The sequence below is a fragment of the Caenorhabditis elegans genome, chromosome II, assembly GCF_000002985.6.
Source record: "Caenorhabditis elegans chromosome II".
NCBI lineage: Eukaryota > Metazoa > Nematoda > Chromadorea > Rhabditida > Rhabditidae > Caenorhabditis > Caenorhabditis elegans.
In genome coordinates, this window is record NC_003280.10 from 13,605,083 (window position 1) to 13,621,284 (window position 16,202).

The 16,202-nt window shown below is 38.6% G+C and overlaps 5 protein-coding genes and 1 non-coding gene across 6 annotated transcripts; all 6 read right to left on the minus strand.

Annotated features, from left to right (window-relative positions):
• Positions 1–3,071: 3,071 nt before the first annotated feature.
• Positions 3,072–4,742, minus strand: gst-20 (glutathione transferase). Its single transcript, NM_064457.4, has 2 exons — positions 4,584–4,742; positions 3,072–3,729 (listed from the first exon to the last, which is right to left on the minus strand). Exons 1-2 carry the CDS (start codon positions 4,641–4,643, stop codon positions 3,166–3,168), a joined length of 624 nt encoding a protein of 207 aa, NP_496858.1. The 5' UTR covers positions 4,644–4,742; the 3' UTR covers positions 3,072–3,165.
• Positions 4,743–5,360: 618 nt separating this feature from the next.
• On the minus strand, positions 5,361–6,284 carry gst-24 (glutathione transferase). Its single transcript, NM_064458.6, has 2 exons — positions 6,074–6,284; positions 5,361–5,888 (listed from the first exon to the last, which is right to left on the minus strand). The coding sequence occupies exons 1-2, from the start codon at positions 6,210–6,212 to the stop codon at positions 5,398–5,400; spliced, it is 630 nt and encodes a 209-aa protein (NP_496859.1). The 5' UTR covers positions 6,213–6,284; the 3' UTR covers positions 5,361–5,397.
• Positions 6,285–6,687: 403 nt separating this feature from the next.
• gst-15 (glutathione transferase) lies at positions 6,688–8,114 on the minus strand. Its single transcript, NM_064459.2, has 2 exons — positions 7,917–8,114; positions 6,688–7,245 (listed from the first exon to the last, which is right to left on the minus strand). Exons 1-2 carry the CDS (start codon positions 8,059–8,061, stop codon positions 6,749–6,751), a joined length of 642 nt encoding a protein of 213 aa, NP_496860.1. The 5' UTR covers positions 8,062–8,114; the 3' UTR covers positions 6,688–6,748.
• Positions 8,115–9,698: 1,584 nt separating this feature from the next.
• gst-14 (glutathione transferase) lies at positions 9,699–11,018 on the minus strand. Its single transcript, NM_064460.2, has 2 exons — positions 10,878–11,018; positions 9,699–10,262 (listed from the first exon to the last, which is right to left on the minus strand). The coding sequence occupies exons 1-2, from the start codon at positions 11,014–11,016 to the stop codon at positions 9,769–9,771; spliced, it is 633 nt and encodes a 210-aa protein (NP_496861.1). The 5' UTR covers positions 11,017–11,018; the 3' UTR covers positions 9,699–9,768.
• A 581-nt stretch (positions 11,019–11,599) lies between these two features.
• Positions 11,600–12,979, minus strand: gst-12 (glutathione transferase). Its single transcript, NM_064461.3, has 2 exons — positions 12,690–12,979; positions 11,600–12,170 (listed from the first exon to the last, which is right to left on the minus strand). Exons 1-2 carry the CDS (start codon positions 12,826–12,828, stop codon positions 11,680–11,682), a joined length of 630 nt encoding a protein of 209 aa, NP_496862.1. The 5' UTR covers positions 12,829–12,979; the 3' UTR covers positions 11,600–11,679.
• Positions 12,980–14,410: 1,431 nt separating this feature from the next.
• Positions 14,411–14,472, minus strand: mir-2217.3. Its single transcript, NR_131424.1, has one exon. It is a non-coding gene; the product is annotated as a pre-microRNA mir-2217.3 (primary transcript).
• Between the last annotated feature and the right edge of the window lie 1,730 nt (positions 14,473–16,202).

A 16,202-nucleotide genomic window follows, 5' to 3' on the forward strand; every position in this document is an offset into this window, starting at 1 on the left:
ATTTTAATTTCTTTGCGTTTTCTCTGTACACTTCTTTCACTTATTTTTAAATATTTAAACTCAAAACGTAAGTTGTTTCCTATTTTCTGATTTAGCTGATTTTCACTTTTCAGATTGCAACATTGATTACAATTAATGTGGATTATTGGAAAATTAAAAAAAAACGTGTGGGACAAGATGCACTTGCTGCAGGCAAATACTGTTTTACTACTTGATCTTTTACTGCGCATCTCTTTTACTACAAGATCTCTTTTACTACGGAATCTCTTTTACTACGAATTCCACATCTAGATCTTTTACTACAATCGGCTCTTTTACTACGGAATCTCTTTTACTACCGTTTACCAACATAGCTCTTTTACTACTGTGTGACTTCAAAGAAATAAAGGTGGAGCAGTGCCAGTAGCACCAGAGAGAACAATGTTAAAATCAAACTTACGATAAAAAATATATATATAGACAGGTCAACGCGCGTACCTCTCGCCCTTTTGGTGTAGTGGTTAAGCGCACGGTCTTCAGATACAGTCATTGCTGGTTCGAATCTGGATAGGTTCAGTTTTCTTTTACATCGTCAGGTGTCCTGATATAAGCTTTCAATGTGTTTTTTGGATCACGAAATTCTCGTGAGAGCTCTTGTCAGTATAAGCGCACGTCAGCATAAGCATATTCAAAACGTCAGCATAAGCATATTCAAAACGTCAGCATAAGCATATTTCAAAGGTGTCAGCATAGGATAGTTGGCAATGAGATTTTGCAATAAAATGTGTCCAACTGAAATGTTGTTGGCGATAGTGTCAAAAACATTTGGTTTTTTTAGGTTTCAATGTTTTTTTTTCGATTTATGAAAAAAAATCCAAAGGGTACCCCTTACAAAAATTTTCTAAATTTTTTTTTGAAAACTTTTTTTGAAAACTTTTCAAAATTTGATCAGATGTTATAGAAAAATGCAATGTTTGTTGTTTATCTAGTTTAAATGTTCTGAACGCGAATTCAGACTAAAACCTGAGGTATAGTAGAACCTCAAAATTCAAAAAAAGCACTCACTTCGGATGCTGATAACTCCGTGTAATAATTTTTTATGACAAAGTGATCAACAACAAAGTTGTTTATCTTAATATAAAGTACAATTTTGCAGTTAATCGTTTTTTATCAAAAAATTGGTTGGATGAGATATGAACAGAAAAAGAAGAAGAAAATACAAGCATGAAGGTGCCGAACTTTACACAACTTTATCTCGACCAACAAGTTTTTTGATAAAAAACAATTAACTACAAAGTTGTACTTTATATTAAGATAAACAACTTTGTAGTTGATCACTTTATATATCATAAAATCATAAAAAAATTTTCCACGGAGATATCAGCATCCGAAGTGAGTACGTTTTTTGAGCTTAGGTGTTCTACTAAACCTCAGGTTTTCGTCTGCAATCGTGTGCAGAACATTCAAACTAGAAAAAACTACAAACATTGCATTTTTCTGATCAAATTTTGAAAAGTTTTCAAAAAAAATTTCGGAAAATTTTATTAGATAGAGGTAGTCAAAGATCATTTGAAGGTAGTCAAAGAGCATTTATACATCAGATCTCATCTCCATTTTTTCCGGAATTTCAGGAAATGAGAAAGTGCACGACCTTCTTAGACATCAAAAAGTAACATGTTATTGAAAATTCTGATTTTTCAGCGAAAAAAACTGAAAATTCTGAAAAATTAGATAAAGGTAGTCAATGAGCAAAGGTAGTCAATGAGCAAAAGGTAGTCAAAGAGCCGAAAGGTAGTCAAAGATCTAAGGTAGTCAATGAGCAAAAGGTAGTCAAAGAGCCGAAAGGTAGTCAAAGATCTAAGGTAGTCAAAGAGCAAAAGGTAGTCAAAGAGCCGAAAGGTAGTCAAAGAGCAAAAGGTAGTCAAAGAGCCGAAAGGTAGTCAAAGAGCAAAAGGTAGTCAAAGAGAAGGTAGTCAAAGAGTGTTTGCCAAAAAAACGTGCGAATGTCGTTGTTTTTCTAGTTTGTTCTGAAAACAATATTAAGTAAAAAATTTTGGTACAGTAGAACTACCATGTTCAAAAAACGAATTCATTTTAGGATATCGCACGGTATTTTTTAAATGAAATCTCTAAGAAACATCATATGTTGAAACTGCATAAATGTAAAAATATACCATAACAGTAGTAAATTAGAAAATGTCAGCAAGTTAGTAAATCTGAGTTCAAAGTAAATGAACTATTTCTTAGTAAATGACTGAGAGTAAAAAATGAGTAAATTAGACCTTGAAGTAAATGAACTCTTTTTCAGTAAACGAGAGAAAGTGAAATTGCTAGTAAAATAGACGTCGAAGTAAATGAGCCACTTACGTAAACGAGTGATTTGGTAAATGAGACTATTAGTTAATGAGGGTTTGCCTACTTTTTTTTGGTACAAACCCACCTCACTAATTTTGAGATTTAAACAACATTTGTTGCCTATTTTGCAACAATTATTGGTAAAATTTCTATGAAATTGAAGTTATTGTACCTTTTTGTTGCAATTACAATCAAATTTTCTGAATTTTCACATAAGAAACTAGTTTTTCAGCAAAAAATTGTAAGCTCAAAGTCAGAAAAATGTTCTGAAAATTAATATTGCACTCCCTATTAGTCTTGCACTCCCTATTAGTATTGCAAGCGGTAAGGCCATCGAAAAATAGTATTGCAGCCATATTAATAGAAGAAATACGGTAAATATTTCCGGAACATCGGCAAATTGCCGGAATTGAAAATTTCCGGCAAATCGGCAAATTGCCGGAATTGAATATTTCCGGCAAATAGGAAAATTTCCGAAATTGATTATTTTCAGCAAACCGGCACAGTGCGGGAATTGAAGTTTCCGGTGAATTGGCAAATTGTCGGAATATAATATTTCCGGTTTGCCGTTTGCCGGATACCAATTTGCCGATTTGCCGTAAATTTAAATTCCGGTAATTTGCCGATTTGCCGGAAAAAATCATATTGAGCATATTTTTTCAGAAAGACGGCGTGCGACAAAAAATTAACAAGAAATGTGGTTTTTGATGCTTTTCGAACAGTTTAAAATATGTTTGTCTTTCCGATTTATGTCTGATGGGAAGGAAAAGTACACACAAATTTATTTGCTCCATTGGCCAAAGCGAAAAAATCAGAATATTCAGAAAATGATTAGAATCCCTTATCCGGGCTCGATTCAAGATGCTTGCGAATCTCCGGGATTCCATCGACTTTCTGGTACCAGGCCTTGATGTCTGGGTACTCGTTCAAGTATTCCGGCCACCACGCGATTAGGGTTCTCATATTATCACAAATCATCAAATCAGCATAGGTAAGTCCGCCGGAGAACAAGAATCCGGAGATGCTAAGCTTCAGGAACTTCCCGATAATCGTCAGGAACTTGTCTCTAGCTGGAATCAGCGTCTTCTTCTTCTCCTCTTCGGTGTCATTCTGAAGAACGCCGATTTTCGCGTAATAGTATGGCTTGATCTCCGCGTAGAAATCCTTGAACTGATCGATGAGGGCGTCGGCGAGCGCTGCCTCCTCGTCGGTTTTTCCGGCATAGCCGAATTTTTTGGCGAGGTACCTGGCGATCGCCATGGATTGTGGGATTTGGAGTCCCGAACTGAGCTCGAGCACGGGCATTTGGCCAAAGGGCATTTTGGGTTTTTGAGCTGGCCAGTCTGCATGCTCAATGCGGATATCCTCGTATTTGGTGCCGGATAGGGCGAAGAGCTGGAAATTTTGCGATTTTTGCGCCAATGTGTTAATTACGGTTTGATCTACAAAAAATACGGGGGAATTTTTCGCCCGAAAAAATGTGACGTCAGCACGTTCTTAACCATGCAAAATCAGTTGAGAACTCTGCGTCTCAACTTCCCGCATTTTTTGTAGATCTACGTAGATCAAGACAAAATGAGACACTCTGACACCACGTGGATTGCGAAAAGGCGTGCACCTGTAAAGAGTACTGTAACTGGAAACAGGCGGTAGTATTTTCATCGATTTTTCACATTGTTTTGCGAAAAAACACTAACATTTTAACAAATCGACTCTTTGAAGGCGCACACCTTTTTTCATTTATCAAAAATTGCCGTGTCGAGACCGAGTACTGTTGCAAACGCGGCCCAAGTGGTGTCATAGTGTCCCATTTCGGTTTGATCTACGCAGATCTACGAGAATCGCGGGAATTTGGACGCATTTTTAATGGTTAAGAACGTGCTAACGTCACATTTTTTTGGGCAAAAAAAATTTATTCCCACATTTATTGTAGATCAAACCGTAATAGGACAGCCTGACACCACGTGGTGGCCTGGAAGCAAAGTGGCCTAGAAAAAGCTAAAATTCGGCCAGCAGTATTCTATGTCATGGTTTTAGCCGAAAAACTTCCTAGGTTGCGGATTTTCAACAAAAAAAAACGTACTCACTTTGGACAAGTGGCCGAGTTTCCTTGATTTCTAGGCCACGTTGAAAATGTCGAAAAATCGTAAAAATAACATTTTCGTGCTGATCGTGCCGTGATTTGCTACGTTACCGAGTTTTAGAAAAAACTCGGCCACCAATTCAATTTTCTAGGCCACCACACTAACCTGTCTAGAAACATCTCCCAATCCTCGTCCGTTAAAATAATAGAACTTGTACTCGGCCATCGTACAAAAGAGCAAGCACAATCACAGACAGTCAACACACAACTGATAGTCGTCTGCCAGTGTCCCCCTGTCCGCCCTTTTATACTTCCCATGCCACGTGTCTCCGTCTCTTTTCTCTTTTCCCGACGGGGGGAAACAACGTGGTTTATGCGATGGCGGCGGGGAGGTCACTGCCATCTTGATATTGATCTCAGAAGATAATTCGATTTATTTGTAATTGGATATGGCGGCGACGATTCATGGTCTTTTGTAGGAAAAATGATGACAAACATGACTTTTTTGTTCGAAAATATGGGATTTCTAGAATGATCTCTGTCGAAAAGTTCAAAAGTTTCATAGGCTTGCAGGCAGGCATAGGCAGTCTTGTAGGTATGCAGATAAACATAGGTTACCTTGCAGGCATTTAGTCAGGCTTGTATGGAAGGCATGCAGCCAGGCATAGGTTTATTTGACGGCAGGATGTTTCTTTTGATCGCAAACTCCCCAGGTGTGACTTACGCCTTCTTTGTGCCTACACCCATGCCTACTGTCTATGTTAGACCCTTTACGTAGGCCACAGACTGCCCGCTTGCCTTCAAGGCAAACTACACCTGCCTCGTGCCTAGATAACTTGCCTTCTAACAGACATACGTTTGATCTACTGCCTACTGTCAAAACCATCTTTTTTAGGTGGTAGGCAGCCTGAAAGCGTGCCTACCTACCTTAGAATCACTCATTATGATATAATAATCTTTATTAACATACACATAATATATCAAACAACAGAATCTGGTCTCGACGAGTTGTGCTCCTTGATCTCCGGTATCTCATTAACCTTCTCACGGAGCGCTGCAAGCTTCTGCTCCTCTCCGTGCTTATCAAACACTCCCAGCATCTCCATAGTTGTCAAAATATCAGCTATCACCAGATCAGCCCAAGTTACACCATCTCCGACTAGGAATCCTGACTTGCTCTTCTCAAGAATTCCATTAAGAATTTTGAAGAATGTATCCCGGGCCGGCGCGAAGACCTCCTTTTGGATTCGCTCGATTTCCTCCGCATTTCCGGATCTTTGAGCCATGATGAGTTGGCGTAGTGGGGTGACGAAGTCTTTGAATTGATCTACGATTGCATCCACCCACGCTTCTTCCTCTGATGTTTTTCCAGCGTAGCCGAATTTTTTGGCAAGGTAGCGGAGAATTGCAGCGGATTGGGGGATTTCGAAGCCATCGACTGAGAGGAATGGGAGCTGACCAAATGGGGTTTCTGGAAGATTCCTGGGTTGGGATTCAGACTTAGGCTTAGGTTTAGGCTTTCGCTTAGGCTTAGGTATAGTCATAGGCCGAGGCATAGGCTTAGGCTTAGAGTGGACCACCGTATCTGATTTTTAAAAAATTCTCAAAATCCGTGACAGTTATACAAATACCACTAAAAATGTTTCAAAAACTCACTTGGCTTCAACGCTCCCCACTCTGGAGTTCCATTCTCAATACGAACATCCTCAAACTCGACGTGAGCCAGCTTGAAGAGCTGCCGAGCCGGCTCAGCCCATCCACGAAGGTTGAAATAGTAGAGCTTGTATTGTGGCATTGTTTGTTGATGGGAGATGATTGAGTAGTACTTTATATACACAAAGTCGTTTCGAAAATCTCCGAAATTGAGGGGAGGGAGAGTGAGAGAAATAGAGAAATAGAAGAGTGGTTTGTGTTTTTGCGAAGAAACACTGGTCACAAAACAAAAAGTCAGAAAATTGGAAAAATTTTTGAAAAATTCAGAAAATGCATCAAAAGCTGTTTTTTTTTCAAAAATTCAAAAGTACTGAAAAATCATATGAAGTGCTTCATTTTTCTTTTATAAAACTGTTTAGCATGATAAAATATACCAAAAAATATTAAATAAAATTTGCTAACTTGTACGGAAGATTATTTTAAAAAGTTCAGAAAATACATCAAAAGCTGTTTTTTTCAAAAATTCAAAAGTACTGAAAAATCATATGGAGCCCTGTTGCACTTCTCGCACTATTATTTCAAAAAAAAGTATTTCGGTAAAAAAATATCCGCATAAAATACTACAATATGTTTATTATCTTTTATCACAGTTTTTAAAAATTCAACGCGATTCAAAATTTAGACTTCTGTATCCATTCTCGTCGCAATATGATCCTCCAAATCTGGGGTTCCATAGATTTTCTCCTTATACTTTTTCAAATTCTGATGTCCTTCATCATCATCATCGATGGCTCGAAGCTTCTCCAGACTGTGCAAATTATCAGCTATAACTAGATCAGCCCATGTGAGCCCATCACCAACTAAATAACCTGACTTGCTCTTTTTGAGAATTCGATTGAGAAGAATAAAGTAGACATCTCGAGCTGGATTGAAAATCTCGTAGCGGATTTTGAGGATTTCTTCTTCTGGTTTCCCGGCCCTTGTGGCAAAAAGGAGTGTTTTAAAAGCAACGGAGAAGTCTTTGAATTGGTCGACAACGGCGTCCGCCCACGCTTCTTCTTCTGGAGTTTTTCCGGCATAACCAAATTTCTTGGCAAGGTATCGACAAATTGCAGCAGATTGGGGGATGTCGAAGCCATCAACGTTGAGTACTGGGAGCTGACCAAATGGGGTTTCTGGAAGTTGAATTAATTATGGCAGGTCTTCTTTGTAGGCACGCTTGCCTACATGCCTACGTCTGCCATCGTGTGTTCATACTCTCAGTTTGTAATCGAACATTTTATACTTAACACAAATATTTGAAATCTGCGCTAAACAAGAAGTCACAATGGAGAGCACGTAGGCAGGCAGGCAAAAAGTAGGCGCGTACGCCTGAAGATCTTATGAAACCCTAAAGCTGGATGTAGTGACTTTCTATTTATACGAAAAAAAAACAGAAATATCTAATCCTTTCTACAAGCTACAAACTACAAACTACAATATACAAACTACAAACTACAATCTGCAGACTACAAACTACAACCTATATTCTACATAATACGAATTACGGACTACAAGTAACAAACTATTTTTTTGACAAAAATTAATTTTTCAAAATACTTTCGTACCAAAAAACCTTTTACAAACTACAAACTAGCACCTACAAACTACAAACTACAAATTAAAAACTACAAACTACAGACTACAAACTACGAACTACAAACTACAAACTACAAAAAGATTTTTCCCCGAAAGCCAAGAAATTTAATGTTTTTTAGTTCAAACTTTTTCAAATTAAGTGTGGCATCAGTAACTACAAACTACAAACTACAAACTACAAGCAACACATTTCACTTTAAGAACTTACTGTCTCTCATTTTCTCCCATTTCCCTTCAGTATCGGCCATTGGAATCCGAATATCATCGTATGGAGTATGCGAGAGATGGAAAAGCTGTCGAGCCGGCTCAGCCCATCCACGTAGATCAAAATATGTTAGCTTGTATTGTGGCATTTTATTTCTGGAAGATTGAAAAAGGTGGATTCGAAAATCGACAAAATTGAGTGGAAAAAGCGAGGTCTCTAACAGTCTAAGTCTATTTATTTGAGGCTTACGTCTCTAAGCAAAAATATAATATGGGAATTGGAAATCGGTGGTCTTTGAGCATTGTGATAAAAAAGAGCACAAAATTTAAAATTTCAAAATAAAAGAAAAATAAGAGAAATAAAAACGATTTTTTGGAAATTTACATTTTTTTGCAGGACACGTTTCGAAAAAAACCCCACTTTGAAAAGAGAAGAAGAGCTTTTTCAAATTTTTTTTGGGTTTAAGTCACAGAAAATAGGTCGTAATAACCAAATATAACTGTCAAAAAATTTTAAAAATTTTCTAAATTTTTAATAATTTTTTTCCATTTGAAAAAAAAAACGTCCGAATTAAATTTGAATTCCCGCGCGAATGAGTGACGTCATTCTATGCATTTTCGCTTTTTCTGGCTAATTTTGGAGGGGTTTCTTGATATGTCTTCTACATTTGATTTAAATCGCCGTTTGTCAATTTTTCAAACATTCAATTTTCTAAAACAAAAAAAATATAAAGAAATATTAAATTTCCGTTTTTTAGACCAATTTCTTCCATGTTACGGAAAAAAGTTTTCAATTTGAAAAACAATTGCCGAATTTGTGTTTTAAATCAAATATAGAAGAAAATTTTAAAAAAAAACGCATAAATTTAGCCAAAAATGACGTCACTCATTTGCGCGAGAATTCAAATATAATTTGGGCATTTCTTTGATTTTTGAAAAATTGAAAAAAAAAATCATTAAAAATTTTTTTAAAAACATATTGTTTGGGCAATTTATTGTAAAAAATCACAAATTTTAAAACTCCTCTAAAATGGTTCATTTTGAATTTAGTTAGAGAACTCAAAATTGATCTACAAACACTAAAAAATTGCCCTTTTTCAATTTCCAGTGGTTCCAAACGTTTTAAGAAAAATCTTTTTTTTTGCCCAAAAAAAAGGACAGTCATTAGATGGCTTTAAAAAAATTGGGCAAAAAAATTTTTGGCTAAATTTGTTGAAAACGGGTAATTCGTGTATGCTGAATTCAGAAAATCTATGTTTAACCCATCAAAAACTATAACGTGGCAAAAATGGGCAATTTATGGCAAAAAATCACAATTTTGAAACTCCTCTAAAATGGTCAATTTTATAGATAGAGGACTCAAAATTGATCTGCAAACACTAAAAAATTGCCCTTTTTCAATTTCCAGTAGTTTCGAACGGTTTCAGAGAAATTTTTTTTGCCCAAAAAAAGGACAGTCCTTAGATGGCTGAAAAAAATTGGGCAAAAATAAAATGCCGTCTAAATTTGTTGAAAATAGGTAATTAATATATGCAAACTTCAGAAACTCTGCTCCATCTTTAATTCAACTTGGCATAAGTATAAAAATAAAAATGAATTGTAAAAAACCAACAAAAAAAAATCCAGAACAATCATTCTTTAGAAAACCTCCTTCGTTTTTATTTTGTTATTCTCCCCTACCCTTTCTGTTCACCAAACATCACATTTTCTTGTTTACCCCCCCCCCCCCCCCCCACGTGAGAGAGTATTGACAAGGACATTTCGGCGGCAGTCAACATTAATGAAGTTTCTGGTTGTCAAAGGAAACTTCTTTATTTTGTTTTTGAATATGGAAAACATGTTAGTAAGATTAAAAATTAGATCTCCGTTACTGGACGACTTGCGATATAGCTCTTCAGATTGGGGTGGGAATACACTTTTTCGAGATGAGCTGCTAGTTTTGGTTGCTCTCCAGAAGCTTCTAGGAGCCCATATTTTTTCAGTGTTTGAATGTTGTCAGCGATATAAAGATCCGCGAAGGTGATTGAATCTCCGATCAGATATCCTGACTTGCTCTTTTCCAGTAGGCCATTGAGAACTTTGAAGTACACATCCATAGCAGGTTTTATAACTTCAGCCGTTAACTTTTCCAGTTCTTCAGCAGATTTTCCGACTCGTTTTGCAATGACTAGTTTTCTGAATTCCGCAAAGAAATCTTTGAATTGATCGACGACGGCGTCTACCCAAGCTTCTTCCTCTGGAGTTTTTCCAGCGAACCCGAATTTTCTAGCAAGGTAGCGATTTATGGCAGCAGATTGTGGGATTTCGAAGTCATCGACGGTGAGGACAGGCAATTGTCCCATTGGGGTTTCTGGAATTCGATATATAGCAGGGGTGGGCGACATATTCCGGCAAGTCGGCAAACCGGCAAATTGTCGGAATTTAAAATTTCCGGCAAATAGACAAAATGCCGGAATTTCAAATTTCCGACAAATCGGCAAATTTTCGGAATCGAAAATTTCCGGCGAATTTGAAAATTTCGGGCAAATCGGCAAACCGGCACATTGTCGATTCTACATTTTTTCGGCAAATTGTGGTTTTGCACATTTGTTTTCGGAAATTTCATAATTTCGATTTCAATCGGCGAAACTGTTTTTAAAAAACCGGCAAACTGCCGATTTTTGTGGTGTGCGGCAAATTTCAAAACTTGCCAAGCTCGGCAAATTCGGAAAATTTTACGAACTTTCTAAACAGTAAATTCGGCAAATTTGCCGAACTCGGTAAATGTCAAATTCGGCAAGTTTGCCGAGCATGAAAAACGGCAAATATGGTAGACTTGACGAGCTCGGCGAGTCGGGCATATTCAACAAATTTGCCGAGCTTGGGAAACGGAAAATTTGATAAATTTACCGCGCTAGGTTACCAGCAAATTTGGCAAATATTGCCGCTCACCCCTGCACTACCCTACCACTTTGCCCAAACTCACTGCCTTTCATCTTCTCCCAGGTGTCATCCAAAAAGTTCACCCGTTCATCCTCAAACGGAACTCCGGCAAGATGGAATAAAAGTCTGGCTGACTCGGCTAGACCACGAACTGGGAAATAAGACAGCTTGTAGGACGGCATTTTTAGTTTCTCAAACTCATTCTCGAGACTATTTAAAGGGGAAAAAGACTAGAGTGCAGTCTGGGTACTTAGTGATCTTTCACTTCAAGATAACCCTACAAAAGATCAAAATCGTCATCATTTACGGGAAATAATAGGGAGTTTAGGGTGACAATGAGGCAATTTGTAACAAACCACAACTAGTCACATTGTGTTAGTGATCCAATGATCTTTTGAAAAGTTGAAAGGTAGGCTATGTGGGTTGCCTAGGTAGGCTAGCTTATAGGCTCTAAGCAGCCGCCTGCCTATCTACTGTCAAAGTTAATAAATAGGTAGGCACAATAGGCATGTTCTCTGAATGCGCATTATTTTTGGTTTTAGGCAAATCACGTGATGCCAGGATGTCCCAATAGGGTTTGATCTACAAAAAATGCGGGAATTTTTTGCCCAAAAATATGTGACGTCAGCACGTTCTTAACGATTTGAAATCAGTTGAGAATTCTGCGTCTCGAGAAGATCTTCTCCCGCATTTTTTGTAGATCTACGTAGATCAAAGTGGCAAATTGGTGTTCGACGTCCGGTTTTGCAAGAATGCAGGAAATTTTTTGACAGCATATCATACTTTATTATTCGTTTTCAAAAATGCGTATTTCATGAAAAGTAGAAAAAGAAAATAGAAAAAAATTAGATCTCGGTAACTGGACGACTTGCGATATAACTCTTCAGCTTCGGATGGGAGTACACTTTTTCGAGATGAGCTGCAATTTTTGGTTGCTCCGTAGCATTCAGGAATCCAAAGTTTTTAAGGGATTGCATATCTTCAGCGATGAAAAGATCCGCAAAGGTGATCGAATCCCCGATGAGATATCCTGACTTGCTCTTTTCCAGAAGGCCATTGAGAATTTTGAAGAACGAGCTTACAGCTGGATTGATAACTTCCTTGGTGAGCTTTTCAATTTCTTCCACTGATTTTCCGGCTCGCTGAGCAATAATTAGTTTTCTGAATTCTCCAAAAAAATCCTTGAATTGATCGACGACGGCGTCCACCCAAGCTTCTTCTTCAGGAGTTTTTCCAGCGAACCCGAATTTTCTAGCAAGGTAGCGAGTGATGGCAGCAGATTGGGGGATTTCAAATCCGTCGACGTTTAGGACAGGCATTTGACCCATTGGGGTTTCTGAAAATACTACTTTTTGAAATTCGCCGCTCCCAACACAGAAGGATTTGAAAAATTTGACCGAAATTATTGATTTTGTTGTTTAAAAAATTATAGTAAAGTATCATAAAATTGAGGTAATTCAAATTTTATGTACTTGGAATTTGGCCCAAAAAATTAACTTCAGAATCAGAAGTTGCCTAAACGGTTTCGGGCGACCCATTTTGGCCCAAATTTTTGGCCCACCTGAATCCAAGTTTTGCCCAAATTTAGACAACTTCTGATCCAAGTTAATATTTTTTGGGCCAAAATTGGGCAAGAAGCTAAGGCCAAATGCCGGGTAGGCCGACCACACGGACGCTATTCAAAAATCAAAATTGTGCAAAGAATTCAGTACTTTTGGTGCTACTAGAAATATCAGAAAATTTCTAATTTTTCGAATTTTGCTCAGCACGGCAAATTTGCCAAATTTGCCGAATTGGCAGAGCTCGGCAAATTTTGATGTTTGCCGCACTACCGTTCCACTAAGCCAAAACTCACTGTCCTTCAGCTTCTCCCAGCTTCCATCTCCAAAAGTCAGTCGTTCATCCTCAAACGGAACTCCGGCAAGATGAAATAAAAGTCTGGCGGGCTCAGCGAGTCCACGAACGGCAAAGTAGGTCAACTTGTAGGAAGGCATCTTGAAAATAATGTTAGTTGAATCAATTTGTGTCCAACAGTGGTCGAAATCACTTTATATGCACTTTGCGCGGAGATGTCTGCGTCTCTTACAGATACTTCATGTCAAATTAGCCAACAAAACATCAAAATTGTCATCATTTTACGGGATCTATATGTTGAAAACGTGGTAGCCATGCTGACAAACTAAGAAATGGGAACAAACCACGGCTGGTCACAAAAAACTTTGATCCAGAGATCAAAAAATATATATTTCCTCTAAAAACCCAACAAAAAAAGAAGATTTACGGTATGGTCCCTATTTTGAACGAAACTATTGTTATTTTTATAAAAGTCTGTTGGAAACGAAAATTTTCTGGAAGCATTTCCGAAAAATCTATTTTTTATAAATAAAGTTCACTGCAAAAATTCTTCTTTTTTTTTTTGCTAAAAATAATGGCAACATTGAAAAAAAAAACATAAAAATAAAAATTCTCGGTTCGCTTCGCTCTCCGAGAAATAGTTTTCCCAGCTCAAGCTGCGCTCTTGTCAACACGAAATTTATGGTATTATGGGTTTATTTTTTGGGTTATAGTGTGGTATAGGTACGTGATAATTGATAATAATGGGGATTTGGGCGCGTGGCGCCCAAATTTGAATTCGATAAGATAAGGGCCTCGAAATTTTAATTAAGGGTAATTAGTATCCTGGTGGGTGGCCCAATCGTTTCCCTCGCAGTCGTTTCTCCTCGGTTCTGATCGTCGTCGATCTGGTGGCTGAGCGGAGAGTGACGTCGAAGACTGCTGTCTGCCGTGGGAAAACTGAAAAACCTTGTGCAGAATTATGAGTTACTGAGCTGAGCCATATATAGGCGTATTCCTTAAATCAATTATACAAAAAACTTCTCTGTTAATCCTGAGTCGTAGCTAAACGCCTTGCAATACTGCATCCCTGAAGAGCAATGTGGCACGAGGAAAACGGTCCAGAATGGAGATCGACGTTCCTCCCTATTTTTCCCATCTTCTTTCTTCTCTCCTTTCTCCGACCGAATACAGCGCTGCATAGACGAAGGCTGACGATCCTGAACCCGAATTTCGGAGTCGCCTTCCCAAATGTGTCACGATGCCCGACGGCTGAGCGATGAAAATATGAAATCTGTAGAATGGGCACTAGTCCAATTATTATTATCTGAAACTGAATATTTAGTAAATTCGATGGTTTGTCTTCAATTCCGATGTTTGAAGTTCTGGGATCGGCGTCCTTTCCCGGTTTTAGTCCGAAATTTTTTATGGGAAATAAGTCAAAAGCTATATATCGTATCTAGGTTCATAAATTTTTCGAAAAACACCTGATTTTTTCAATATTTGTCCAAAATTTGAACCTGCATTTGATAATTCGTGTTTCCTTGCGGCATCCGGCGCCGGAAAAGAAGTCGTGCGAGACTCGAACTCTCGAAGAACGTCGAATTTTCTGTGGTCTCTATAGGTGAAAACATAAGTCTCTGCAAAATAGATCATTATTCAAACTTCGAAACTGGCTCCACGAGCCCAAATCCGAAAATATTTTACTCTACAGAACTGCAAAAATGAAGCTTCCCTGCTACCGCCGAAACAAGCACAAGGGTCAAACTGCTTTTGTTGCAGATTGACACCGACTGCCCACTCTGGCGGAATCTGAAGGAAAAAGGAAGGCTCACCTGATGCCAATCAACTTACGGTGTAATCACATTTTATGGATAGTTCATAATGTCCTCACGTAGGATTGGAATATAGTGTAGGTGCATGGCACTTTGGAATAACAGATGTGTGGGGCGGGCGGGTGGGAACCAACACGTAGAATGGTGACAAATCGCCGCTGCGGCCAAGGCAAGATTTCATCGCGTCGAGACCCATCGAACACTAAAGGCGATGCGCCTTTAAGCTGGCGGTACGATACTCGCTCCGCTTTCTCGGGGAAAACATATAATTCTCGGTTCGCTTCGCTCTCCGAGAAATAGTTTTCCCAGCTCAAGCTGCGCTCTTGTCAACACGAAATTTATGGTATTATGGGTTTATTTTTTGGGTTATAGTGTGGTATAGGGTAGAACAAGCAGAGCCTGGGGCTATAGAGGTCAAGTCTTAGTGTGTCTCGACCGAAAGTATGACGGAAAGAGTTACGTACATAAAATTTTGAGAAGATACCAACCCTTCAATACCCAATTAATTGAGATAAAAACACTGCATAAAATTATCCGATTACACTCATCTGTGTGACTTTAAACTCAGAGGACGGGTCCCTCTGCCTGTAACTGCCACGTCATATCCATATCAGGATCCAACCTCTCGGATAATCGCAACTTAACTCTGAACCAATTATAGCAAGGTAAAATGAGAAATGAAATACAAATTACTTCACGGTCTGCGAATTTCTTGTCCAGTCTTGTGGGGCTGTTGCGCGGACGTGTGTAATTCCTACGTCCACTTACGGTACTTCTACATTATCTTTCTCAAAACTAACGAAGCCTCGTCGTCAATAATAGTAGGCAACGGAAAATAGTTTGAAACTAAATCCATGAAAAACGAGTAGGCAAAGAAACCAAAGAAGTATACAGCTAGTTTACGTATACCAGAACACGGCCTCTCGTTAATCATGATTTAGCAGACGACAAAAGAGAGAATATACGCGCGACTCGATATGATAACTGCCTAGATCGACCGCTTAACAGTATAGGATAAAAACTGATAGAAAGAGTCAAGCACCGGAATCTCACTTTTTCAGCTCCGCCCCTGCCAACTTCCTACATAAACTTGGATGCCTGCTACGTAAACTTGCTCTACTCCTACGTAGTCTGCGTCGTGATTATAGCGGGAACGGGGTTAGTTGAAAAACGGCAATCATGAAATTCGCGGGAAAGCAAAGGATAACATCTAGAGGGAGTAAATAAATACGTGATCTCGAAACACGCAGCAACACTGAAAAAACTATCACCTCTTAAAAAATAAAACATGATTTAAATGACAACTGTTCGGCTTGGAGCCCCTGGGGCCCGAAATGTAGCTATTCCATATCGTCTGACTATCCGTATACGTTCGATGCTTTTCAAAGAGCCAATTCAAAATCGAACTTCCAGTCTGGCTTTTCATCACTCCTACGTAGGTCTGCGCCACTCTTACATAGGCCTGCGCCACTCTTACATAGGCCTGCGCCACTCTTACGCAGCCCTGAGCCACTCTTGCGGAGACCTGCGCCATTCTTACGTAGACTCGCGTTTCTCCTTAGTAATCTTGCGCTAGTCCTTCATAGACTTGTAGAAATCCTACGTAATCAAGAGAAGTAGATACACCGGAAAAAAGAGAACACGAGATACCTTGAAAAACGATAGATAACGGAAAAGTAAATTGCGAAATCTACCGGTAA

What these genes read in the sequence shown, in the direction of transcription:
- gst-20 (NM_064457.4), bottom strand. Translation starts at nt 4,643, where the DNA reads ATGGCCGAGTACAAGTTCTATTATTTTAACGGACGAGGATTGGGAGAT. An exon ending in TGGGAGATGTTTCTAGACAG is followed by an intron (nt 3,730 to 4,583) that starts GTTAGTGTGGTG and finishes CAAAATTTCCAG; the next exon opens with CTCTTCGCCCTATCCGGCAC.
- gst-24 (NM_064458.6), bottom strand. Translation starts at nt 6,212, where the DNA reads ATGCCACAATACAAGCTCTACTATTTCAACCTTCGTGGATGGGCTGAG. An exon ending in GTGGGGAGCGTTGAAGCCAA is followed by an intron (nt 5,889 to 6,073) that starts GTGAGTTTTTGA and finishes GGAATCTTCCAG; the next exon opens with AAACCCCATTTGGTCAGCTC.
- gst-15 (NM_064459.2), bottom strand. Translation starts at nt 8,061, where the DNA reads ATGCCACAATACAAGCTAACATATTTTGATCTACGTGGATGGGCTGAG. An exon ending in ATGGGAGAAAATGAGAGACA is followed by an intron (nt 7,246 to 7,916) that starts GTAAGTTCTTAA and finishes TTCAACTTCCAG; the next exon opens with AAACCCCATTTGGTCAGCTC.
- gst-14 (NM_064460.2), bottom strand. Translation starts at nt 11,016, where the DNA reads ATGCCGTCCTACAAGCTGTCTTATTTCCCAGTTCGTGGTCTAGCCGAG. An exon ending in CTGGGAGAAGATGAAAGGCA is followed by an intron (nt 10,263 to 10,877) that starts GTGAGTTTGGGC and finishes ATCGAATTCCAG; the next exon opens with AAACCCCAATGGGACAATTG.
- gst-12 (NM_064461.3), bottom strand. Translation starts at nt 12,828, where the DNA reads ATGCCTTCCTACAAGTTGACCTACTTTGCCGTTCGTGGACTCGCTGAG. An exon ending in CTGGGAGAAGCTGAAGGACA is followed by an intron (nt 12,171 to 12,689) that starts GTGAGTTTTGGC and finishes TAGTATTTTCAG; the next exon opens with AAACCCCAATGGGTCAAATG.